This window comes from Symphalangus syndactylus, chromosome 1, assembly GCF_028878055.3.
Source record: "Symphalangus syndactylus isolate Jambi chromosome 1, NHGRI_mSymSyn1-v2.1_pri, whole genome shotgun sequence".
NCBI classification, from domain to species: Eukaryota; Metazoa; Chordata; class Mammalia; order Primates; family Hylobatidae; genus Symphalangus; species Symphalangus syndactylus.
The window spans coordinates 24,366,839-24,392,704 of NC_072423.2; the positions used below are offsets into that span (position 1 = coordinate 24,366,839).

Here is a 25,866-nt window from a genome sequence, read left to right on the forward strand (position 1 = left end):
ATTAAAAAAAAAAAGGAAGATGATTTTGGAAGGCTGCAAGCTCATAAGTGAAATGATTACATTCAAACATAAATGACTACCTCCTGATTAGCTGCCTTATAAAAATTTGAAGGCATGGTAAAAGAAATCTATCACCAAAAGGCATGTTAGTTGCCCTCTCCACTTGATCACATTACATCTCTATTGTGCAAAGAACTGGGCTAATCATAAGAAATTACAGTCTAATTTTGATTAGAGCCCTAACGCTTCAAGCAGAAAAAGCATTACTCTTGCTAAGTTACTGTAACCTGCTCAGTGTTCATCAATGTCAGTACCACAATTTTTATCTTGCAGTAACTAGAAAACAAAGTACTGAATAGAAGCTATCCTGGCTCACCTGGCAAAAATACAGGGTACACGCACACACACACACACACACATACACGCACATACACACACAGAGTGTGTGTATATTCCAGCAAATAATATTACATATAAGAGATCTAATTGGTTCATCATGTAAATTTAGTAGGAACATTACAACGATGCTACAAGAATTTATCCAAAACTGAGATTTCCTTAGAATATCTGTTAAAAGTAATTTTATTCAGTTAATAGAAATTCTATTGAAAACATCAAACTTATAAAGCTATATATCCTGTTCATATTTGAATGTTTTGTAAATATGGATTATTCTTATAATCAAGAAAAAAATTAAACAGTATGAAGACTTCTTAAAGTATGTTTAAAAGCACAACTATATTACAGTATTAACTCAAGTCAACAGTTTTTGGGAAATAATTCACTAAATCTAAAATTATTAAGGTTAATAGGATTACATTGTTCTTAAACATCATTAAATAAAGAAAACCATTTTTTATTATACATTTATTGTTCTGAAGTATTCTGAATTTTCAGATCAGACACATATCAATCAAAATATATACAAAAACAAATCAAAATAATGTTTTAGATAATCCATACTACCAATTTTTAAACGTTTGCAATCAACCAACAAGTGCTTATTGAGTATTATAAAATCACACCCAAGTAGTATCAATCGACATGCTAAAATTGAATATATAGAGGACCTTTAAAAATAGGCAGTAGCCCTGTCCTAGACAATATAATTTGTGTGATCAGGAGCTTAGTTGAAATCTTCCAAATACAGTACTGAGCACAGTTTTATACAAGTATTTTAAAACTGTACTAAAGTTTGTACTATAAATGTTTGCAGTTTATAGGAGGAATATTTAAGAAATATTTCTTTTCTCCTTTATGATGCCTTCATTAAAATACAGTTCCTGCCACCATTGACCTAATTGTAAAAGTAAAAACTATAAAACTTATAAGAGAAAATCTTTGCAACTCTGGGGTAGGCAAATGTTTCTTAAAAGGATATACAGAACATAAATTATTATTTTTTTTAAACTTATTATTATTATACTTTAAGTTTTAGGGTACATGTGCACAATGTGCAGGTTTGTTACATATGTATACATGTGCCATGTTGGTGTGCTGCACCCATTGACTCATCATTTAGCATTAAGTATATCTCCTAATGCTATCCCTCCCCCTCCCCCCACCCCACAACAGTCCCTGGAGTGTGATGTTCCCCTTCCTGTGTCCATGTGTTCTCATTGTTCAATTCCCACCTATGAGTGAGAACACGCGGTGCAGAACATAATTAAAGAAAAAAACAGTCAACTGGATTTCATGAAATCAAAAGCTTTTGTTCACAAGACACACTGTTTTTTGGGTTTTTTTTTTTGAGACAGGGTCTCGTTCTTTCTCCCAGGCTGGAGTGCAGTGGTATCATGGCTCACTGCAGCCTCGGCCACCTGGGCTCAAGCGATCCTCCTATCTCAGCCTCTCAAATAGCTGGGACCACAGGCATAGGCCACCATACATGGCTAATTTTTGTACTTTTTTTGTAGTGACGGAGTTTTGTCATGTTGCCCAGGCTGGTCTCAAACTCCTGGGCTCAAGCCATCTGCTCACCTCATCCTCCCAAAGTGCTGGGATTACAGGCGTGAGCCACTACGCCTGGTCTGAGACACATCATTAAGAAAATACAAAGGCGAGGGGTGGAGCCAAGATGGCCGAATAGGAACAGCTCCGGTCTCCAGCTCCCAGCCCCAGCGACACAGAAGACGGGTGATTTCTGCATTTCTGCTTGAGGTACCGGTTTCATCTCACTAGGGAGTGCCTAACAGTGGGTTCAGGACAGTCGGTGAAGCGCACTGTGCGCGAGCCGAAGCAGGGCGAGGCATTGCCTCACTCGGGAAGCGCAAGGGGTCAGGGAGTTCCCTTTCCTAGTCAAAGAAAGGGGAAACAGACGGCACCTGGAATATCGGGTCAGTCCCGTCCTAATACTGCGCTTTTCCAACGGGCCTGGAAAACGGCACACTAGGAGATTGTGTCCCGCACCTGGCTCGGAGGGTCCTATGCCCACAGAGTCTTGCTGATTGCTAGCACAGCAGTCTGAGATCACGCTGCAAGGCGGCAACGAGGCTGGGGGAGGGGCGCCCGCCATTGCCCAGGCTTGCTTAGGTAAACAAAGCAGCCAGGAAGCTCGAACTGGGTGGAGCCCACCACAGCTCAAGGAGGCCTGCCTGCCTCTGTAGGCTCCACCTCTGGGGGCAGGGCACAGACAACCAAAAACTCAGCGAGAACCTCCACAGCCTTAAATGTCCCTGTCTGACTGACAGCTTTGAAGAGAGTAGTGGTTCTCCCAACACGCAGCTGGAGATCTGAGAACGGACAGACTGCCTCCTAAAGTGGGTCCCTCATCCCTGAGCAGCCTAATTGGGAGGCACCCCCCCAGTAGGGACAGACTGACACCTCATTCAACCGGACAAAACTTTCAGAGGAACTATCAGACAGCTGAATTTGTGGTCTCACGAAAATCCGCTGTTCTGCAGCCACCGGTGCTGACACCCAGCCAAACAGGGTCTGGAGTGGACCTCTAGTAAACTCCAACAGACCTGCAGCTGAGGGTCTTGTCTGGTAGAAGGAAAATTAACAAACAGAAAGGACATCCACACCAAAAACCCATCTGTACATCACCATCATCGAAGACAAAAAGTAGACAAAACCACAAAGATGGGGAAAAAACAGACCAAAAAAACTGGAAACTCTAAAAAACAGAGCACCTCTCCTCCTCCAAAGGAACGCAGTTCCTCACCAGCAACGGAACAAAGCTGGATGGAGGATGACTTTGATGAGTTGAGAGAAGAAGGCTTCAGACGATCAAACTACTCTGAGCTACGAGAGGAAATTCAAAACAATAGCAAAGAAGTTAAAAACTTTGAAAAAAAATTAGAAGAATGGATAACTAGAATAAACAATGGAGAGAAGGGCTTAAAGGAGATGATGGAGCTGAAAGCCAAGTTTCGAGAACTATGCGAAGAATGCAGAAGCCTCAGTAGCAGATGCGATCAACTGGAAGAAAGGGTATCGCTGATAGAAGATGAAATGAATGAAATGAAGAGAGAAGGGAAGTTTAGAGAAAAAAGAATAAAAAGAAATGAACAAAGCCTCCAAGAAATTTGGGACTATGTGAAAAGACCAAACCTACGTCTGATTGGTGTACCTGAAAATGATGGAGAGAATGGAACCAAGTTGGAAAACACTCTGCAAGATATTATCCAGGAGAACTTCCCCAATCTAGCAAGGCAGGCCAGCATTCAGATTCAGGAAATACAGAGAACGCCACAAAGATACTCCTCGAGAAGGGCAACTCCAAGACACATAATTGTCAGATTCACCAAAGTTGAAATGAAGGAAAAAATGTTAAGGGCAGCCAGAGAGAAAGGTCGGGTTACCCACAAAGGGAAGCCCATCAGACTAACAGCTGATCTCTCAGTAGAAACTCTACAAGCCAGAAGAGAGTGGGGGCTGATATTCAACATTCTTAAAGAAAAGAATTTTCAACCCAGAATTTCCTATCCCGCCAAACTAAGCTTCATAAGTGAAGGAGAAATAAAATACTTTACAGACAAGCAAACGCTGAGTGATTTTGTCACCACCAGGCCTGCCCTAAAAGAGCTCCTGAAGGAAGCACTAAACATGGAAAGGAACAACCGGTACCAGCCCCCGCAAAAACATGCCAAATTGTAAAGACCATCGAGGCTAGGAAGAAACTATAGCAACTAACGAGCAAAATAACCAACTAACATCATAATGACAGGATCAGATTCACACATAACAATATTCACGTTAAATGTAAATGGGCTAAATGCTCCAATCAAAAGACACAGACTGGCAAACTGGATAAGGAGTCAGGACCCATCAGTGTGCTGTATTCAGGAAACCCATCTCACGTGCAGAGACACACATAGACTCAAAATAAAGGGATGGAGGAAGATCTATCAAGCAACTGGAAAACAAAAAAAGGCAGGGGTTGCAATCCTAGTCTCTGATAAAATAGACTTTAAACCAACAAAGATCAAAAGAGACAAAGAAGGCCATTACATAATGGTAAAGGGATCAATTCAACAAGAAGAGCTAACTATCCTAAATATATATGCACCCAACACAGGAGCACCCAGATTCATAAAGCAAGTCCTCAGTGACCTACAAAGGGACTTAAACTCCCACACAATAATAATGGGAGATTTTAACACCCCACTGTCAGCATTAGACAGATCAACGAGACAGAAAGTTAACAAGGATATCCAGGAATTGAACTCAGCTCTACATAAAGTGGACCTAATAGACATCTACAGAACTCTCCACCCCAAATCAACAGAATATACATTTTTTTCAGCACCACACCACACCTGTTCCAAAATTGACCACATAGTTGGAAGTAAAGCTCTTCTCAGCGAATGTAAAAGAACAGAGATTATAACAAACTGTCTCTCAGACCACAGTGCAATCAAACTAGAACTCAGGATTAAGAAACTCAGTCAAAACCGCTCAACTACATGGAAACTGAACAACCTGCTCCTGAATGACTATTGGGTACATAATGAAATGAAGGCAGAAATAAAGATGTTCTTTGAAACCAACGAGAACAAAGACACAACATACCAGAATCTCTGGGACACGTTCAAAGCAGTGTGTAGAGGAAAATTTATAGCACTAAATGCCCACAAGAGAAAGCAGGAAAGATCCAAAATTGACACCCTAACATCACAATTAAAAGAACTAGAAAAGCAAGAGCAAACACATTCAAAAGCTAGCAGAAGGCTAGAAATAACTAAAATCAGAGCAGAACTGAAGGAAATAGAGACACAAAAAACCCTTCAAAAAATTAATGAATCCAGGAGCTGGTTTTTTGAAAAGATCAACAAAATTGATGGACCGCTAGCAAGACTAATAAAGAAGAAAAGAGAGAAGAATCAAATAGATGCAATAAAAAACGAAAAAGGGGATATCACCACCGATCCCACAGAAATACAATCTACCATCAGAGAATACTACAAACACCTCTATGCAAATAAACTAGAAAATCTGGAAGAAATGGATAAATTCCTCGACAAATACACCCTCCCAAGACTAAACCAGGAAGAAGTTGAATCTCTGAATAGACCAATAACAGCTTCTGAAATTGTGGCAATAATCAATAGCTTACCAACCAAAAAGAGTCCAGGACCTGATGGATTCACAGCTGAATTCTACCAGAGGTACAAGGAGGAACTGGTACCATTCCTTCTGAAACTATTCCAATCGATAGAAAAAGAGGGAATCCTCCCTAACACATTTTACGAAGCCAGCATCGTCCTGATACCAAAACCTGGCAGAGACATAACCAAAAAAGAGAATTTCAGACCAATATCCTTGATGAACATTGATGCAAAAATCCTCAATAAAATACTGGCAAACCGAATCCAGCAGCACATCAAAAAGCTTATCCACCATGATCAAGTGGGCTTCATCCCTGGGATGCAAGGCTGGTTCAACATACGCAAATCAATAAATGTAATCCAGCATATAAACAGAACCAAAGACAAAAACCACATGATTATCTCAATAGATGCAGAAAAGGCCTTTGACAAAATTCAACAACCCTTCATGCTAAAAACTCTCAATAAATTAGGTATTGATGGGATGTATCTCAAAATAATAAGAGCTATCTACAACAAACCCACAGCCAATATCATACTGAATGGGCAAAAACTGGAAGCATTCCCTCTGAAAACTGGCACAAGACAGGGATGCCCTCTCTCACCGCTACTATTCAACATAGTGCTGGAAGTTCTGGCCAGAGCAATCAGGCAGGAGAAGGAAATAAAGGGTATTCAATTAGGAAAAGAGGAAGTCAAATTGTCCCTGTTTGCAGATGACATGATTGTATATCTAGAAAACCCCATTGTCTCAGCCCAAAATCTCCTTAAGCTGATTAGCAACTTCAGCAAAGTCTCAGGATACAAAATTAATGTACAAAAATCACAAGCATTCTTGTACACCAATAACAGACAAACAGAGAGCCAAATCATGAGTGAACTCCTATTCACAATTGCTTCAAAGAGAATAAAATACCTAGGAATCCAACTTACAAGGGATGTGAAGGACCTCTTCAAGGAGAACTACAAACCACTGCTCAATGAAATAAAAGAGGATACAAACAAATGGAAGAACATTCCATGCTCATGGGTTGGAAGAATCAATATCGTGAAAATGGCCATACTGCCCAAGGTAATTTATAGATTCAATGCCATCCCCATCAAGCTACCAATGACTTTCTTCACAGAATTGGAAAAAACTACTTTAAAGTTCATATGGAACCAAAAAAGAGCCCGCATCGCCAAGTCAATCCTAAGCCAAAAGAACAAAGCTGGAGGCATCACGCTACCTGACTTTAAACTGTACTACAAGGCTACAGTAACCAAAACAGCATGGTACTGGTACCACAACAGAGACATAGATCAATGGAACAGAACAAAGCCCTCAGAAATGATGCCGCATAGCTACAACTATCTGATCTTTGACAAACCTGACAAAAACAAGAAATGGGGAAAGGATTCCCTATTTAATAAATGGTGCTGGGAAAACTGGCTAGCCATATGTAGAAAGCTGCAACTGGATCCCTTCCTTACACCTTATACAAAAATTAATTCAAGATGGATTAAAGACTTATATGTTAGACCTAAAACCATTAAAATCCTACAAGAAAACCTAGGCAATACCATTCAGGACATAGGCGTGGGCAAGGACTTCATGTCTAAAACACCAAAAGCAATGGCAACAAAAGCCAAAATCGACAAATGGGATCTCATTAAACTAAAGAGCTTCTGCACAGCAAAAGAAACTACCATCAGAGTGAACAGGCAACCTACACAATGGGAGAAAATTTTTGCAACCTACTCATCTGACAAAGGGCTAATATCCAGAATCTACAATGAACTCAAACAAATTTACAAGAAAAAAACAAACAACCCCATCAAAAAGTGGGCAGAGGACATGAACAGACACTTCTCAAAAGAAGACATTTATGCAGCCAAAAAACACATGAAGAAATGCTCCTCATCACTGGCCATCAGAGAAATGCAAATCAAAACCACAGTGAGATACCATCTCACACCAGTTAGAATGGCCATCATTAAAAAATCAGGAAACAACAGGTGCTGGAGAGGATGTGGAGAAATAGGAACACTTTTACACTGTTGGTGGGACTGTAAACTAGTTCAACCATTGTGGAAGTCAGTGTGGCGATTCCTCAGGGATCTAGAACTAGAAATACCATTTGACCCAGCCATCCCATTACTGGGTATATACCCAAAGGACTATAAATCATGCTGCTATAAAGACACATGCACACGTATGTTTATTGCGGCACTATTCACAATAGCAAAGAGTTGGAACCAACCCAAATGTCCAACAACGATAGACTGGATTAAGAAAATGTGGCACATATACACCATGGAATACTATGCAGCCATAAAAAATGATGAGTTCGTGTCCTTTGTAGGGACATGGATGAAACTGGAAAACATCATTCTCAGTAAACTATCGCAAGGACAAAAAACCAAACACCGCATGTTCTCACTCATAGGTGGGAATTGAACAATGAGAACTCATGGACACAGGAAGGGGAACATCACGCTCCGGGGACTGTTGTGGGGTGGGGGGAGGGGGGAGGGACAGCATTAGGAGATACACCTAATGCTAAATGACGAATTAATGGGTGCAGGAAATCAACATGGCACATGGATACATATGTAACAAACCTGCACATTGTGCACATGTACCCTAAAACCCTAAAGTATAATTAAAAAAAAAAAAAAAAAAAAAAAAAAAAAGAAAATACAAAGGCAAATCAGACTGGAAGAAAATATTTACAAAATTCACATTTGATAATGGACATATAGAGAACTTTTACAACTCAATAATGAAACAAAACCAACATGTAAAAAACCTTAATTTAAAAAAGGGCAAAATAATATCCCTGATGAACATCAATGCAAAAATCCTCAATAAAATACTGGCAAACCGAATCCAGCAGCACATCAAAAAGTTTATTCACTACAATCAAGTTGGCTTCATCCCTGAGTTGCAAGATTGGTTCAACATACACAAATCAGTAATGTAATTCATCACATAAACAGAACTAAAGACAAAAACCACATGATTATCTCAACAGATGCAGAAAAGGCCTTTGATAAAACTCAACATTTCTTTATGTTAAAAACTCTCAATATACTAGGTATTGAAAGAACATACATCAAAATAATAAAAGCCATATATGACAAGCCCACAGCCAATGTCATACTGAATGGGCAAAAGCTGGAAGCAATCCCCTTGAAAACCGGCACAAGACAAGGATGCCCTCTCTCACCACTCCTATTCAACATGGTATTGGAAGTTCTGGCCAGGGATGAGGCAAGAGAAAGAAATAAAGGGTATTCAAATAGGAGGTGAGGAAGTTAAATTGTCTTTGTTTGCAGATGACACAATGCTGTATCTAGAAAATCCCACTGTCTCAGCCCAAAAGCTTCTTAAGCTGATAGGCAACTACAGCAAAGTCTCAGGATACAAAATTAATGTGCAAATATCACAGGGATTCCTACACACCAACAACAGACAAGCAGAGAGCCAAATCATGAATGAACTTCCATTCATAATTGCTACGAAGAGAATAAAATACCTAGGAATGCAGCTAACAAAGGAAGTGAAGGACCTCTTCAAGGAGAACTACAAACCACTGCTAAAGGAAATCAGAGAGAACACAATAAATAGGATGCTCATGGATAGGAAGAATCAATATCATGAAAATGGCTATACTGCCCAAAGTAATTTATAGATTCAATGCTATTCCCATTTAACTACCATTGACATTCCTCATAGAATCAGAAAAAACTTTTAAAATTCATATGGAACCAAAAAAGAGCCCGTATAGCCAAGACAATCCTCAGCAAAAAGAACAAAGCTGGAGGCATCATGCTACCTCACTTCAGACTATACTACAAGGTTACAGTAACCAAAACAGCATGGTACTGGTACAAAACCCGACACAGACCAATAGAACAGAAGAGAGCATTCAGAAATAAGACTGGAGACTTACAACCATCTGATCTTTGACATACTTGACAAAAACAAGCAAAGGGGAAAGAATTCCCTATTCAATAAAATGCTGGGAGAACTGGCTAGCCATATGCAGAAAATCGACACTGGACTCCTTCCTTACAACTTACACAAAAATTAACTCAAGATGGGTTAAAGACTTCAATGTAAAACCCAAAACTATGAAAACCCTTGAAGAAAATCTAGGCAATACCACTCACGACAGAGGCATGGGCAAAGATTTCATGCCAAAAATGCCAAAAGCAATTGCAACAAAAGCAAAAATTGGCAAATGGGATCTAATTAAACTTAAGAGCTTCTGCACAGCAAAATAAACTATCAGAGCAAACAGACAACCTACAGAATGGGAGAAAATGTTTGCAATCTATGCACCTGATAAAGGTCTAACATCCAGAGTCTACAAGGAATTTAAACAAATTTACAAGAAAAAACAAACAATCCCATTAAAAAGTGGGCAAAGGACATGAATGGACATTTCTCAAAAGAAGACATTCATGCAGCAACAAGCATATGAAAAAAAGCTCATCCTCACTGATCATTAGAGAAATGCAAATCAAAACCACAATGAAATACCATCTTAGGCCAGTCAGAATGATGATTATTAAAAAGTCAAGAAACAACAGATGCTGGAGAGGTTGCAGAGAAATAGGAACGCTTTTACACTGTTGGTGGGACTGTAAATTAGTTAAACCATTGTGGAAGACAGTGTGGCGATTCCTCTAAGATCTAGAACCAGAAATACCATTTGACCCAGCAATCCCATTACTGGGTATATGCCCAAAGGAATGTAAATCATTCTATTATAAAGATACATGCATGTGCATCTTCATTGCAGCACTATTTACAATAGGAAAGACATGGGAATCAACCCAAATGCCCATCAATGATAGACTGGATAAAGAAAATGTGACACATGTACACCATGGAATACTATGCAGCCAGCCATAAAAAGCAACAGGATCATGTCCTTTGCAGGCACATAGATGGAGCTGGAAGCCATTATCCTCAGCAAACTAAAACAGAAACAGAAAACCAAACACTGTATGTCCTCATATATAAGTAGGAGCTGAACGATGAGAACACATGGACATGGGGGGTGAGGGGAAGAGCATCAGGAAAAATAGCTAATGCGTGCTGGGCATAATACCTAGGTGATGGGTTAATCTGTGCAGCAAACCACCATGACACATGTCTACCTATGTCACCAACCTGCACACCCTGCACATGTACCCTGGAAGTTGAAGGAGAAAAAAAAGGAGCAAAAGATTGAATAGGCATTTCATAAAAAATATACTAAGCAAAAGGCACAGGAAAAGGACCTCAGAATCATAAGTCATCAGGGAAATAGAAATTAAAGCCACAATGAGATATTGCTACATTAAAAAGCCCGAAAATACCAAGTGTTTAGGAGATGTACAGAAACTGGAACTCTTGTACATTGGTGGTAGAAATTTTAAATGGTCCATTTTGGAAAACAGTTTGGCAGTTTCTTATAAAGACGTAAATGGGAGCTTTCTTTATAACACAATACTGGAAAAAACACACAAATGTCTTAAAAAACACAAATGTTTTTATCCCCCCCTTTTAGGGATAAAACCAAAAAGGAATGATCTAGAAATACACACACAGATATAGATGACTTTTAAAAACATGCTGAAGGCAGATACACAAAAAATTACGTTCTATGATTCTATTTATATGGAATTTTAGAACAGGCAAAACTTATCAATAGAAGTAGTTCTCAACTGGGGAAATTATGTACTCCGCTTCCCTGGGCAATGCTGGAGACATTTTTGGTTGTCGTAACTGGGGTGGCATAGGTATGGTGGTGGTTGCTAAAGGCATCTGGTGGGTAGAGGTCAGGGATGCTGTTAAGCATTCTACAATACACAGGCCAGCAGTCACGGCAAAGCATTACCAGGCCCAAAATGTTGAAAGTGCCCAGGCCCAGGTTGAGAAATTCTAAGTGATCAGTGGTGGTCCAGATGGAAGTAAGGATATTGAATGAAGGAATTCTGGGGATAATAAAAATGTTCTGTATTTCATTTTATTTATTTTTATTTATTTACTTATTTTTGAGATGAAGTCTCGCTCTGTCGCCCAGGCTGGAGTGCAGTGGCGCGACCGCGGCTCACTGCAACCTCTGCCTCCTGGGTTCAAGCGATTCTCCTGCTTCAGCCTCCCGTGTAGCTGGGATTACAGGCGTGCACCACCCCGCCTGGCTAATTTTTGTATTTTTAGTAGAGAAGGGGTTTCACCATGTTGGCCAGGCTGGTCTCGAACTCCTGACCTCGTGATCTGGCTGCCTCGGCCTCCCAAAGTGTTGGGATTACAGGCGTGAGCCACTGCACCCTGCCGATGTTCTGTATTTTAATTGTGGTAGTGACTGATTTGTCAAAACTCACCAAACTGCACACACTTAAAACGTGTAAATTTTACTGTATGCAAATTTGACATCCAAGTTGATGCTAAAAAGTATAGTGCCTGTATAAGACTATGTTAAACAGTTTAATCTATTTTTTGTTTTTTAAAATGCATGCACAGAAAAGGCAGGTAAGGCAACTACCATTAAAGACAGGAAAAGCAAACACCATTGGTAGGATTATGGATAATTTTGAATTTTTTGCCCAGTTGTTCATTTGCTTAGTATTAAGTAAAAATTTAATAACCTTGATGTGTACACACACACAGAGAGACAAACACACACACTTATATGTCCAGTACCTAAAACAGGTACAAATAAATGAGGATAATAGAAAAGCACAGGTGCACATGAATATTTAATTGTGATATTTGATCATAAGACTCTAGTTATTTCAAGAAACTATAAAAATGTATAATGCAAAGGCACTTAGAAGTAAAGTTTTACTCTAAAACACTGCTAAACTATTTAATGAGCTCAATTATAATTCTTTCAATACAAAAAGTTTGCAAGGAGGAACTTTCACTAGAAACAATGCTATGATAGCCCTAATAGGACAGGGTGAAAAGGGCAAGAAAGTCTTTAAAATTAAATGAATAAAGTTACCAAGTAAGGAATAATCCATTTCACTGTATTAATACGGTTGAAAACATAGCAGATACAATTCAGTTATGTTCATCAACAGCCAGGGACTGAGCAAAGTGTGAGGAATTTATTATAAAAATGTCTCTGAAGAACTGACCAATGGAGAAAAATGGTATTGTCAACAAATCACACACAAACGGGCTAAAGGCTATGATGGAGGTTTGAAAGTTAACAATGAAAGACACCAAGCAACTACCTAAGCCTGGAGGAAGCATTTACAAAGGTGACATCTTAGCTAAACCTTGTCTGGTGAAAAATCACGAGATAATTTAGAAATCTTAGAAATAACACAAAAACCAAAAAAAAAAAAAAAACCACCACCACACATAACAATTTTGTTATACTACTGTCTCATTTTACAGTCTTAAAGGTCAGCAATGAGAAAATCTTTTCCCGAAAAAGAAGATTATCTTACATATTGAGTAAGGAAATTATAACTACTAAGAAAATCCCATATCCAAGGGGGAAATATTTAAGATTCACCTTGATAGAAAATGCACTCCCTAAGCTTCCACCACGTCTACGTTTGGCAACTTAAGTCTCTAGCACTATTCAAAAGCATAGTGATTAAAAAAAAATCAATTAGGCTGCAGTTTAAAAATTCTATATGAATACTTGTTAATAAAATATAGAATTAATACATGGCCTCATACTAAAACATCTCCATACATTAGTAAGGGAATATTTAAGATATCTCCCAAAAGGGAGACACTGGGAATCCTACATACAGTACAGTACATCTTTGACAGTAAGTTTTCAAGCCATAAGAGTGCTTACAAATATGTGGGGTAAACGATTACTCTATGCTGCTAAAAATCATTCCAACAAGGTAAAAAGATCAATTCCTATCTAATGCAGAGGGAAAAGCCTGCAAGGTGGTGGGATGGTGAGACAGACTGCTGGTAGAACCTGTCTGCCTTGCTCCTTGGATTTCCTGTAATTTTGAACATTACTGAAATTAAGGCATTGAAACTGAATTACATCAACTTTACTTCAACAGAACAAATTTTGTGCAGCAGAAAACCTAATTTTGGCGGTGAAAAAGTCGTCCCAAAGACAAAGGGTCTTAAGTACATCTGACTTTTCGGAGACAGCAGCAGTGTGTCCTATTCTTTCTCTCCTGGCTCAGACTCAAAAAACTACTGCAGGCAATTCAGGTAACACTATTTCCTGGTAGTGTGATTCAGGTAACTGGAGAAAAAGGAAAAATGCTTAAAGCAATAAACTAGTATGAAAGGGAACCTTCTGGAGTCCCGTAATAGCCAGTGAACTAGAAACTCTTGATATTTTATAGATACTGACACCAATAGGGGAGCCAGGAGCCAAGTGTAACACCAGCCAAGGGTTGGAGGCAGGCAGAGAGAACAGTCACTGCCTGATCCTTTTGCTTCCACCGCAAAAGAGCGCCCCCACCCCAATACTCTCGTTCCTTAAAATGTCCCTATCCTCGGGACCCAGGCAGAAATACCCCCTCTCCCCTACAGTAACTTCTTACAATCCCAACAACCCTGCCGGAGTGTGACAGGCTGCGTCCACTTACTGAGCTGTCCCCCGCCCGACGTTGTACTCGGTTCCCGACCTCCAGCGCCCCCAACGCTGGCTGCTCCAGGGACCCCTGGCGCCCCCATCCCCGGCGGGGTTCCACTTTGCCTCTCGAAGTTGCCTGGATTGGAGAAGTAGTCGCGCAGCCGAGGCAGCTCCCGGCCACTCTCTAACAGCTCAGTATGCAGCTCCAGGGCAGTCAGCAAGTATTGATCGCGCAACAGCTGAGCAGCGATCGCATCAATTGACAATCGGGCCGGGGCCTCCCCGGTGCCCCCCAGGGTCGCTGCAGCCGCCGACGCCTCCCCAGGGAGCCCTGGCCGCGCACTGCTTCCTAAGGCCACGGGATCCTGTGGCGACAGCGAGCCCGCAGAGCCAGGATCTAGGCCACTTCCGGCACCCAGCCGAAGTACTGCCCGCCGTTCCTCTGTTGCCGCTACCTCGTCATCGTCCTCATCCGAATCGCTGAGAAATGGATTCACGCCGCCACCACTGCCACTACCTCCAGGCGCCATCGCCGCCATCTTATCCTGTCAGGAGTGTGGGCGCCTCCCTGACTGGATCCGACAGGCCGCAACCCGAATCCTCTAGGCCTTAGGGGACACAGCGCACCTCCACAGCCCCGGCCTGACCACGTCCTGCCTCCCGACTTAGAGACAAGGAGTAGGCTCCAAGGCAGGAGATCTGGATGCAGCTGCACCTGATGCCTCAGCCTCTGCTGCACCAGCAGCCCAGCTCTGCAGGCGTCTTCCTGGTCTCCAGTCTCGCGAGAACTGGAGCGTGCCCTGCCCCTCTCCCTAATCTAGCCCCGCCCAGCCCCGCCCCAGCCCTCTTCAGCTCCGCCCATTCCCAGCGCCAGATAGCAAAGATTGAAGGCCCCGCTCTCCGCTCAAAAGCAAAACTCCACCCACGACTCCTCCATGATTGGTCAGAGAAGGAAGGCGTGGAGAGGACTGACGGGTGACTGGCCCGAGAATTATCGCGAGAGCGGCAGCGGCCGGGCAGGTGTTCGGGGCGTTCCGGGATTGAGGGGTGGTTGTGGTGGTAGCTTACGAATACCCTCCCGGCTATCGCTTCAGTGGGTAGAGGGGATCCCTGCCCGAGAGCTTTAATGGAGCTGGGTCCTGCCTTCGCGCTGAGGAGCCCTCGTTTTCGAGATCAGGCCTGACCGGGATAAGCTCCAGGTAAAGTTCAGGGACCAGTGCGCGGAGGGTGTCGGCGCCCAAACTGTGGTGTCGCGCCTGCGGACGCGCTGTTTCGCTAGTGCGCTGCACTTTTTCTCGCTATTTGCTGCCAGTGCTGACATTTTGTCCCCACGGATAGCAGGTGTCCAGGCCTGTAGTCAGAATGTGACTTCCCTTCTTTTCCCTTCTCTGCCACATGCTTGCACATTCGGGAGGCCTAACGACAGCGCGACTTCTCAGCCCCAGAGTTGGTCCTGCCTGTGGTTGGGGACGGGGGCTGGAGAGACTAAACGGAAAAGGGAACGCTGAGGTTGGCATTTGCCTGGATCTGGGAACATCCTCGAGTTGGACAACAATTAGGTGCTCAATAAACACTTAAGATTTAATGCACTATTTACAGAACAGGGACCCTTCAGAATATCAAATGCTGTCTCACCAGTAGACAGGTAAGTAAACTTAAGCCAAGAGTGGTTGATATAAAATCAACTCCACGCCGGGCGAGGTGGTCACGCCTGTAATCCCAGCACTTTGGGAGGCTGAGCCGAGCGGATCACGAGGTCGGGAGTTCGAGACCAGCCTGACCAACATGGTGAAACCCCCTCTCTACTAAAAATACAAAAATTAGTTGGGCGTGGTGGCGCACGCCTGCAATCCCAGCTACTCAGGAGGCTGAGGCAGGAAAATCGCTTGAACACCGGAGGCGGAGATTGCAGTGAGCCGCGGTCGCGCCACTGCACTCCAGCCTGGGCGACAGAACGAGACTCCGTCTCAAAAAAAAAAAAAACAAACAAAACCAACAACAACAAAAAAAAACAAAAAAAATCAATTCCACTAATAAGGAGTCAAAGGAATTAACATCATTTCTCTTATGTCCCAACATTTCTGACTCGTTCATTCAGGCTAGAATCAAGGTTTTGGAACTTAGAACTATTTTAAAAGTTGAATGCTTCAGAGAGTTTTGATTTTTTAAATGAAATGTTAGCATATAAAATACATATCCTAAGTTTAGAAGATCAACGTTTGTCTTTTATGTCATTCCTTGATTATAATCTGAAAAGGTAAAGGATTTTCCAGTCAATACAATTAGACTGCTATTTCTTATGGCTCCTATTTTTTTTGCACACAAATGACCACTTTTGCAGGTTTTAGATTTCCTTTCTTAGTGTACAGCTTCCAGTAAATGCCGAAATACATAGGCAGTAGAAATTAGTGCTATCAGGTAAGTGACATATTACATTCAGTGTGTAGTAAACATTCCACAGTAAAGTATCTCCCGTTAGCTCCATGGAAAAATTAAAATAGAGGATTCTTACATAACCTTAGGTCAGGTTATTGGTTTACATGTAAAAGTATGCCAACAGTTAAGAGTAGGCTTTAATTTCAATTTACCCAGGCTCAATAAACTAAGATTTTCATTTGAATGGAGATTTGGGTTTTTAAAATTTTATTTTTGCTAGAAGTTTTTTAAAAAATAGTACCAAGAATTTAAACTATTTTTTATAGGACATTAGTTCCCAATGTTTTAATGATAAATAGTTTTCTGTGCCATATATTAAAAGTAAAACAGGGGGAAAAAATCCCCCCAAATAGAATCGAAATGGCAAATACTGTATCCTGTTAGAGATTTCTTAGCAAAAGGGATTGCTGATCCGTATTTTAGTTGGATTTTCCAGAGAGATTAAAATGGAACCAATTTCTGGAATCCAGGAATGGAGGATTAGTGAATGGCATGGGAAGGGCATGATTAGAAATGGATTGTTTATATACAATATTTCCATTTCCATGATTGGGAAATTGAGAAATCTCCTGCATTTAGGATTCCTTAAGAGGATTATGCTTATAAGATAGAAAAGCTTAAGTTCAGATCCCAGTTCTACTCATTATTTATTGTGAGACCTTGAAAAAGTTACCTAACTTCTCAGCCTCACTTGAATTCATCTATCAAAGGGGATAAGGAAATTACACAGAGTTGAGAATGTTCTTGTCCCAGTGCCTGGTACCTGCTACACAATAACTGTTACTGTGGTCACTTATTAATTAATAAAACATTAGTATATGTAGAGAACATTTTACAAGTTTTTAAAAATAAAACTAATATCAACTGTTTTGGCAGTGCAAGCCTGAAAAAGCAATTAAGTCAGTAGGGCTGAAGGGAGTATCTTTAATTTGGGGTCTAAGTTCTAAAACACAAGTTGAAAATAGATTTAAGATGTTTCCTTAGAGAGTTGTAAGAACTTGCATGTAGAGAAGTTCTTCCCATACAAATCTGTAGTTTTCTGCTTCTGTTTCTGCTTCCTATCCTATCATCATGAATTTGTGTGTTTGATCTTGTAAGCCCATAACAAATCAACTGCCCAGTCTTCCCAGTAGGTACTTTTCTTTTCCACAATACACAGAGGTTTGGTTATTCGTGAATAATGTATAAGTAACACACACTGGAATATTAAAAATTACCGATCACTACTTATAATAATTTATTATTAATAGTGTTGGGAAATTTCCTTTTTACTTAGATTTTCATTACTCTAGGCCCTTACAACTAATGTTTCATCTGACTAATGATAGTTATTAAAGCTTCTGCCTTAGCAATGAAGATGTAAAAGATGGCTTTTTTTCAAAGCACGTCAATCATTTTAGTATTTAAAAAAGTTATTTTAGGCTTTAATATTCTTAAAAGAACCACAGGTAATGTTCTGAATGCAAGTTTTGGTTGACTTGAGGTTTTAGTAATACCTCACGTTTTATTGTTTCTCAGTGTGTGGTAAACATCCACAAATATAAACTAGATAACTTGTATTGGTACATGAATATACCTTTTTAAAATTTTAATAGTTATGCATTTGTTTTGGAGGTATTTCTTTTTCAATAAATCTGAATAAATTGTGATTTTCTTTAAAAAAATACAAAGTAATATTTAGTGTTAAGCAATTAAACTAATTAAAATAAGTAGTTTGTGAATGCTGATATTTTGCAATCACTGCAATTTTATTTACATTAATAGTAAATTACTTTATCATAAAAGATTTAGTTTAGTTTTTTTTTTTAAGTATTTTCAATCTTCACAGCTTGTTCTGAAGGTACAAAAACAGAAGCAGGGCATCCTCTAGTGGCTATAGTGCATATTGCATTTACCCTTGAAATGATAATTCTAAATAATTTATTCAGCAAACATTTTGAGTCCTTACTAAGTGCATAGGACTCTGATGAGTGTTGGAGATGCCCCGTCCTGCTGTCATGGAATTGTGGTGAAGTGACAGAGACAGACATTAATTCAAATAGTCATAGACAGAGCTATGTAATTACAAACTGAAGTAAAAGTTTTCATTTCTGACTTGACCTGCATAGTCCCTAAGGAAGTGATGCTTGAAATGGAATGTTAGGAGAGAGTGGAAGATAAGTTACAAGTGCATTTTGCAGAGAGGAATTGAGCCTATGAAGGTCTCATAGTAGTGGGATACTTGAATAAAAGAAGGGGCCAGTGATGTGAGATGTTACAAGTAAAGGGGAGTGCTATGAGACAGGGTTAGGAAAGAAGGCAGAGTCTAGTCTATAAAAGACCTTGTTAGTCACATTAAGGATTTTAGTCTTGATTAGTATGTGAAAAGGCACTGGAGAGTTTTATACAAGGGGTAAGATATTCAGATTTTCTTTTGAAAAAAGAAAAGCAAGTAATACTCTGGCTACATGGCAAGAAGTGGATCAGAGAAGGGTCAGACTATATAGGGGTGACCTATTCCTGCATTGCAGTAGTTCGTATAAGAGATGGTATACATCTTAAATTACAGAGGCGTCAGTGGAGATTCAGACAAATGAACAGATTCAAGAAACACAAAGTGGACAATTGTTGGATTAAATAAAAGGGAAGAATAGGGTGTAAAGAATGATGCCTATTTCTCAGACTTACATACTTGGTGGGAAGATAGTGTCACCTCCTGAGATTGTGAACACTAAGGATTTAGTAGGTAGTAGACAAGGCTCATGGGAAATATTATGAATTTGGTTTTAAACCTACTCAGTTGGAGTGTCTTTGAAATGTCCATGTAGATTTATAAAGGTTGGAGTTATGTATGTGGATTTGGAGCTATAATTTGTTGAGACTTTTGCATATAGGTGATAACTGAAGCCATGGATCTGATAAAACGTGCCAGGATAGAAAGTATAGAGTGAGAAGAAAAGATAGCTGAGGACCAAGTTTTGAGTAACTCCAAAATTCAATGACCAGATAGAGACTGTTCAACATTGGTCAGGGGTGTAGGTGAAAAATGAAAGCAGTAATGTTCACAGAAGCCAAGTGATAAGAGCCTATTAAAAAGGAGAAGGCAGCCAGGCACAGTGGCTCACGCCTGTAATCCCACCACTTTGGGAGGACGAGGTGAGTGGATCACCTGAGGTCAGGAGTTTGAGACCAGCCTGGCCAACATGGTGAAACCCCATCTCTACTAAAAATACAAAATTAACTGGGCATGGTGCTGCGTGCCTGTAATGCCAGCTACTTGGGAGGCTGAGGCAGGAGAATTGCTTGAACCTGGGAGGTAGAGGTTGCAGTGAGCCAAGATCGCGCCACTGCACTCCAGCCTGGGCGACAGATAGGGCGAGACTCTGTCTAAAAAGAAATAAAAATAAAAAGGAGAAGGCTACTGGGCCTAGCGACTCACACCTGTAATCCCAGCACTTTAGGAGGCCAAGGTGAGTAGATGACTTGAGCCCAGGAGTTCAAGACCAGCCTGGGCAACATGGCAAGACTCCCTCTCTACAAAAAATAAAAAACTTAGCTGAATGTGGTGAACATGTACCTGTGGTCCCAGCTACTTGGGAAGCTGAGGTTGGAGGATCACTTAGCCCAGGAAGCTTAGGTTGCTTAGAAAATGAAGACTAAAATATAGCTATTAGATTTTGCACTATTAACTGTGTACTTTCTTATGAAGTAATGACAATAAGGTTTAAGTTGTTTGAGATTTAGGTGGTCAGGAAAAAAAAGAGGTCACATTTAGTCTTTTCAAGAAGTTTGACTGCATTGGGGAGAGAATGGCAATAGATGTTTAAAATTTTTTTTATTAATACTGATATTTATGAGATGTATCTTTTTCAGAAATATAGTATTTCATTATGAATAAACAATTTATCTGTTCCCTATGGTTAGATATTGTTTCCAATTTTTTATTATTACAAATAGCAGAAGCCAAGATTTGAATGTAAAGGTTTAAAACTTGTTTGTTTCTGATGTGTAATTTTATTGTAGTAAATTCTACACTAGTAGCAGTACTAATACTTGTGAGCTGGTTAAAAACATAAGCTGATGTTTACCTCACACCATATACAAATAATTATTTTTGTCTCAGAGGACACAAACCAACACAAATAAATTTTAAATAATGAAAGGTAAAAAGCAAAAATCTAAAACTATTAGAAGAATATATGTGACATAAGAACCAAGGAAGTTTTCTTCTATAGTACAAGACACAAAAAACTCACACCAGAAGGGATAAATGTTTGACAAATTTTACTGTATTAAAGTTGAAAATTTCATTTTAACAAAAGGCCCTATGAACAAAATTTATATATAAATGTGTATATCTAGCTATGGATAAACATACACACACTATATAAACATACACACACATATAATTTTAATGTACAAGTCAAATAAAAGGTCGATAACCCTAACCCTGTCTGATCAAAGGATATGAATAGGCAATTGAAAGGAAGAGAGACCCAACTGGCCAATGAAAACATGAAAAAATGTTCATACTCACTAGTAATCAGGCAAATACATATTCAAATAACAGGATGCCAATTTGGCCTGTTCAAATTGTCTTAAGGAAAATATGACAGTATCAAGCAATTGTGGGGATTTAGAGATATACAAGGTTTCATACATTGCTGGAGGGTATCTAAATTAGTATGGACACTTTGCCAGTCACTTGTAAAGTTGAAAATATTGTTTATTAGAGCAATTCCACTTATAGAGGTGGCTTTCAATCTTATTTGTCCATAGAATAATTTGAAATAAAACTTTCAGTACAGGTTACATACATGCAAGCATATAGATGTGTGGATACACAGGAAAAAAACACACTTTTTCAAAATAATAATGTACTACTTCTGGAGTACTTTATGATGTGATATATTCTCTATTTTATCCTGTCCTATTGTACTGTATTCTATTTCATTTAAAAAAAAAAAGAAAGAAGGCTAATTGCAGTCCATTAAATTATTTTATTATGGGTCAGTACTCTACAGTTTGTAAAATTCTAAAAATCTCCAACTTTACCATAAGAGAGCAGCTTAATTGCCATATTATTTGTAATCATGACAATTGTGAGCAATGTTAATCAGCAGGATAATGTTCAAATAAATTGTAATAGAGTCATATAATAGAATATATGTCTTGAATGTTTGAGATCATTTATAAGGCTTTTTTGGTAGTACTGATTAGAATAAGCTTATAAAAGAAATAATGGCTTTGCATCTATACTGGTAAAAATTAATTTCAAGTAAGGTGGGGAAAGCAGGAGTGGAAATGCTGATGATTATAATATTAGTGTAATCTTGTAGAATGACAGGTGGCTTTTATTTATGTTTGTATTTATTTATTTTGAGACAGGGTCTCACTTTGTCACCCAGGCTGCAGTGCAGTGGCGCGATCTCGGCTCACCAGCAGCCTTGATCTTCCGGGTTCAAGCAGTCTCCTGCCTCAGCCCCACAAGTAGCTGGGACTACAGGCATGTGCCACCATGCCCGACTAATTTTTGTGCATTTTTTGTAGAGATGGGGTTTCACCACGTTGCCCAGGCTGGTCTCAAACTCCTGAGCTCAAGTGATCCACCTGCCTCGGCCTCATAAAGTGCTAGGATTACAGGTGTGAGCCATCAGGCCTGGCCGACAGATGGCTTTTAATTACACAATTGACTGGGTTTAACATGTATACTCTTCATAAGAAGAACATCAATTTATGTAGATGCCTCCGGCTCTCAGGAGGTAGAGTGTAACTCCTCACTCTTTAAGTGTTGGCTGAATGTAGTGACTTCCTACCAAAAAGTGTAGTATGAAATGGGGGAACATTTACATGCAGAAACTTTACAGTGAACTTTACAGTGGAGAAACTGAACAAACCGCCTCAGCTAAGTGGTCAAGTTTTATATTAACAGTTTAGTAAGTCATGTTGACAGTACCCTTAATATGATGTGAAGAAAATGGTACTTAATGTATGTATGTTTCCTCTCCTGAACCCATAACCCCAGACTTACCATGAGAAAAACATCAGATAAATCCCAATAGCAAGACATTATACAAAATCTCTGACCAGTACTCCTCAAAGCTCACAAGGTCATCAAAACAATCAAAGTCTGAGAAATTATCACAGCCAAGAGAAGCCTAAGGAGACATGGTGACTAGCGTATCCTGGTAGAGTTTCTGGAACAGAAAAAGGATATGAGATATAGATAAAACATTTTGAACTCAAGTGGGCATGAATCATCTAAAGAACCAATAACCTCTATTCTTCTTGCCATGAGAAAATTTGAAAATTAGTTCTCATATGGGATTTTATAAAGTCCCATAGAATTTACAGTTAAAAATGACATAAATCATGATGAAAAAATATATATACCCCAGAATAATAAGCAAATGAACTAGTGCTAATTATATGGCTTAACAGTTTATCTGATAATCTTGTGTGCAGGCTCCAAGTACTATCTTACAGTTTTTCTTTCCTCTTCTTTTTTTTTTTTTAAGTGGGTCTTGCTATGTTCCCAGGCTAGCCTTGAATTCCTAGGCTCAAGCAATCCTCCCGCCTCACCCTCCTAAGTAGCTGGGACTACCAGCTCTATCTTAACAGTTTTGGCTGGTTTTACTTCACATCGTAGGTTTGTGTATTTTTAGTAAATGTTGAAGTGGTTAAGAACACAATCTCTAGGTGACATTACTGAAAATGGCAGAGTACGGTGGTTTATTATAAGGGTTAGTTCCTCCGCTGAAACAAGCATAAGGGGGCAGAGTGACAGGATCAGCTGTTTTGGGATTCTAAAATCTGGTCTGACATTTACAGCAACCAGGAGACTGCATAATGAAGAAGAGGGCAGCTGAATTTCAGAGTGCTGTGGCATTTAATCCACTGGATTACCATCCTCATTCACCATTGTGGCAATGGCAGCAGCTGTGGGGACTATGGCCCGCATTTCTGGTGTGACTTGCTTGTATTTAGCATGGACTTTGTTCTTAAAATACTGTGGTTGTGCATTTTGAGCTGTCTAGTGGTTTCCTGAGTGACCAATGTAAAGGCTGAATTTTGTCCCGTCCTTATCCCCCGCAAAAATTACATGTAATGCATGTCCAGAAGATCCTGAAAGGTGCCTACGCTTCTACCTTTGGAAGATCTGTGAGCGCTAGATAAGCAGAAGGTGAAGGCTAAGGCAGAAGTGTAGGTGGCCAAGCTTAGTGTAAGAGTACTTCAGCTGAGTGCCAGATTACAAAAACTTGGGAGAGTATTATTTGTTTTTGTTTTAGGCATTTAAGGAAATCTAAATCTGCCATTGGCTGATCAGTAAGATAACAAAACAGAGACTTTAATGACCATAAACAAAAGGAATAAAGTCTTTGCAAAAATAGTTTGGAAAAGTTACTAAATGAAAGGCTGAACCCCTCAAAAATAAAATGCCAGAATTCTGGAATCTGATTTCTAGAATTACTACATTATAATATTCAAAATATAAATTTCAGTGGAAAGTTACAAAAAAGCATACAAAGATTCAGGAAAGGATGGCATATTCACAGAAAAAAATAAATAAATTGGAGGAAGCCACCCTTGAGGAAGTCCTGACATTGGGCTTAGTAGACAAAGACGTTAATCATCTATCTTAAATATGTCAAAATGCTATGGGAAACCATAGACAAAGAACTAAAGGAAGTCAGGAAAATGATGTATTAATGAGATAAGAGCATCAAAAGAGATAGAAATTATAAAATGAGCCAAATAGAAATACTGGAGCTTAACCGTACAATAATTGAAACAAACTGTTCACAAGAGGGATTCAGCAGCAAATTTGAACAGGTGGAAGAAAGAATCAATGAACTTGAAAATGAGGCATTTGCAGTTATAGAAGCAGAAAGAAAAAGGAATGAAGAAAAGTGAACAAAACCATAAGGACCTATGGGACACCATCTTTAATTCATAAGCTTTTTAGTATGGTTTATGCCAATGTGAACATTAAATCACTGATAGTCTGTAAGTTTAGCAAATAATGTTTGACAAGAACAAAGGTTACCTGAAATCAGAGCTATCCATAAAACTTGTGGTGGTTTATAACAGTGTATCTTTTGAGTATAGATTCAGACTCCAAATTTTTTTTTTTTACTTTTTATTTAAAAATAATTTTTAGATCTGTGGAAAAGTTGCAAAAACAGTACAGAGTTCCAGTACACCCTTTACTCAACTTCACCTAATGTAAACATCTTACGTAAACATCGTATAATTATCAAAACCAGTACATTAGTATTTGTATAACACTGTTAACTACAGATCTTAGTTGAAGTTAACTAGTTTTTCCACTATTGTCTATTTTCTCATCCAGTTTCCTTTGTTGTGTTTAGGTAAGTCTCTTTAACCTCCTCCATTCTTTTACAGAGTACTTGTCCATTATTTTGTAGGCTGTCTCAATTTGGGTCTATCTGATATATTACCATTATTAGATTGAGATTATGCATTTTTAACAAGAATACCACATGTTCTTTTGCCAAGACTACCATGTTTTGCCTTTCTCAGTGCATCTGGTCAGGGTTACGTGATGTTAGTATGTCTTACTATTGGTTATGTTAACCATGACCACTTGGTTAAATGGTGTCTTACTATTTTCTCCGTTGTTAGTATTTTTCCCTTTGTAAGGAATAAATATTTGGAGAAGTTTCTTTAAGACCGCAAATATCCTGTTTCCCTGAAACTTTGATTCATTGATTTTAGCATTTATCAATGGATCTTGGTGGCAATAATTACTGTGATGTTTGTCTAGTTATAATTTTATATCTCCCTCATTCCTGCTACCTGAATTAATTGAAATTATTCTGTAAAAAAGAGATATGGGATTCTAAACTCATTAATATCTCATTGTATTCTGGTAGAAATAAGGATAATAAATCATTACTTGATAAAGCAATTCTCTCTAACATAATGTTAGAGAAAATGATCAATTCTCACTTGGTTTTCCTTTCTGGAATTTTAGATACTCTTTTATAGCTTAGTTATATATCTCATTAAATAAGTTATTTAAAAATAAAAATTGCCTGAAACTTCTTGTTCATTTCTTACCTTTTCTTTATCTGAAATTTGAGACAATAGAGCCTGTACTTCCTAATTGGAAAGATTAATTAGCTAATGATGGTTCCTAAGATACTTAGGGGGAATTTTACAAGCTTTCAAGGACTTTTATTAGCTCTCTTCCTGCCATCTTCCCCAAAATAAGTAAAATTTCTCTTTGACTTGATGCTGCATTAACTATACTTTTCAGTGGATTAGGGGAAAATAAATAAATAAAGTTCAAATATATACTCATTCCACCAATGAATCATAAA

General features: G+C 39.2%; 2 protein-coding genes across 18 annotated transcripts in view; one reads left to right on the forward strand and one right to left on the reverse strand.

The window, feature by feature from the left end:
• RELCH (RAB11 binding and LisH domain, coiled-coil and HEAT repeat containing) overlaps nucleotides 1-14,923 on the reverse strand; it is a 126,591-nt gene extending 111,668 nt beyond the window's left edge. For 5 of the 9 annotated variants that reach the window (XR_010120864.1, XM_063639447.1, XM_063639611.1 and 2 more), the window contains exon 1: nucleotides 14,118-14,870. Coding sequence is in view for 8 of the 9 variants with exons in the window: in XM_063639447.1 (XP_063495517.1) it covers nucleotides 14,118-14,643 (526 nt within the window). In the remaining variant the exon portion in view is untranslated. Of the gene's footprint in view, nucleotides 1-14,117 lie in introns of all 9 variants that reach the window. The other 4 variants (XM_055297290.2, XM_055297280.2, XM_055297254.2 and 1 more) reach the window with 2 other exon arrangements.
• Nucleotides 14,924-15,077: 154 nt separating this feature from the next.
• PIGN (phosphatidylinositol glycan anchor biosynthesis class N) overlaps nucleotides 15,078-25,866 on the forward strand; it is a 140,748-nt gene continuing 129,959 nt past the window's right edge. For 4 of the 9 annotated variants that reach the window (XM_063639679.1, XM_063639818.1, XM_063639866.1 and 1 more), the window contains exon 1: nucleotides 15,086-15,303. The gene's annotated coding sequence lies outside the window, so the exon portion shown is untranslated. Of the gene's footprint in view, nucleotides 15,304-25,866 lie in introns of all 9 variants that reach the window. The other 5 variants (XM_063639711.1, XM_063639963.1, XM_055297369.2 and 2 more) reach the window with 3 other exon arrangements.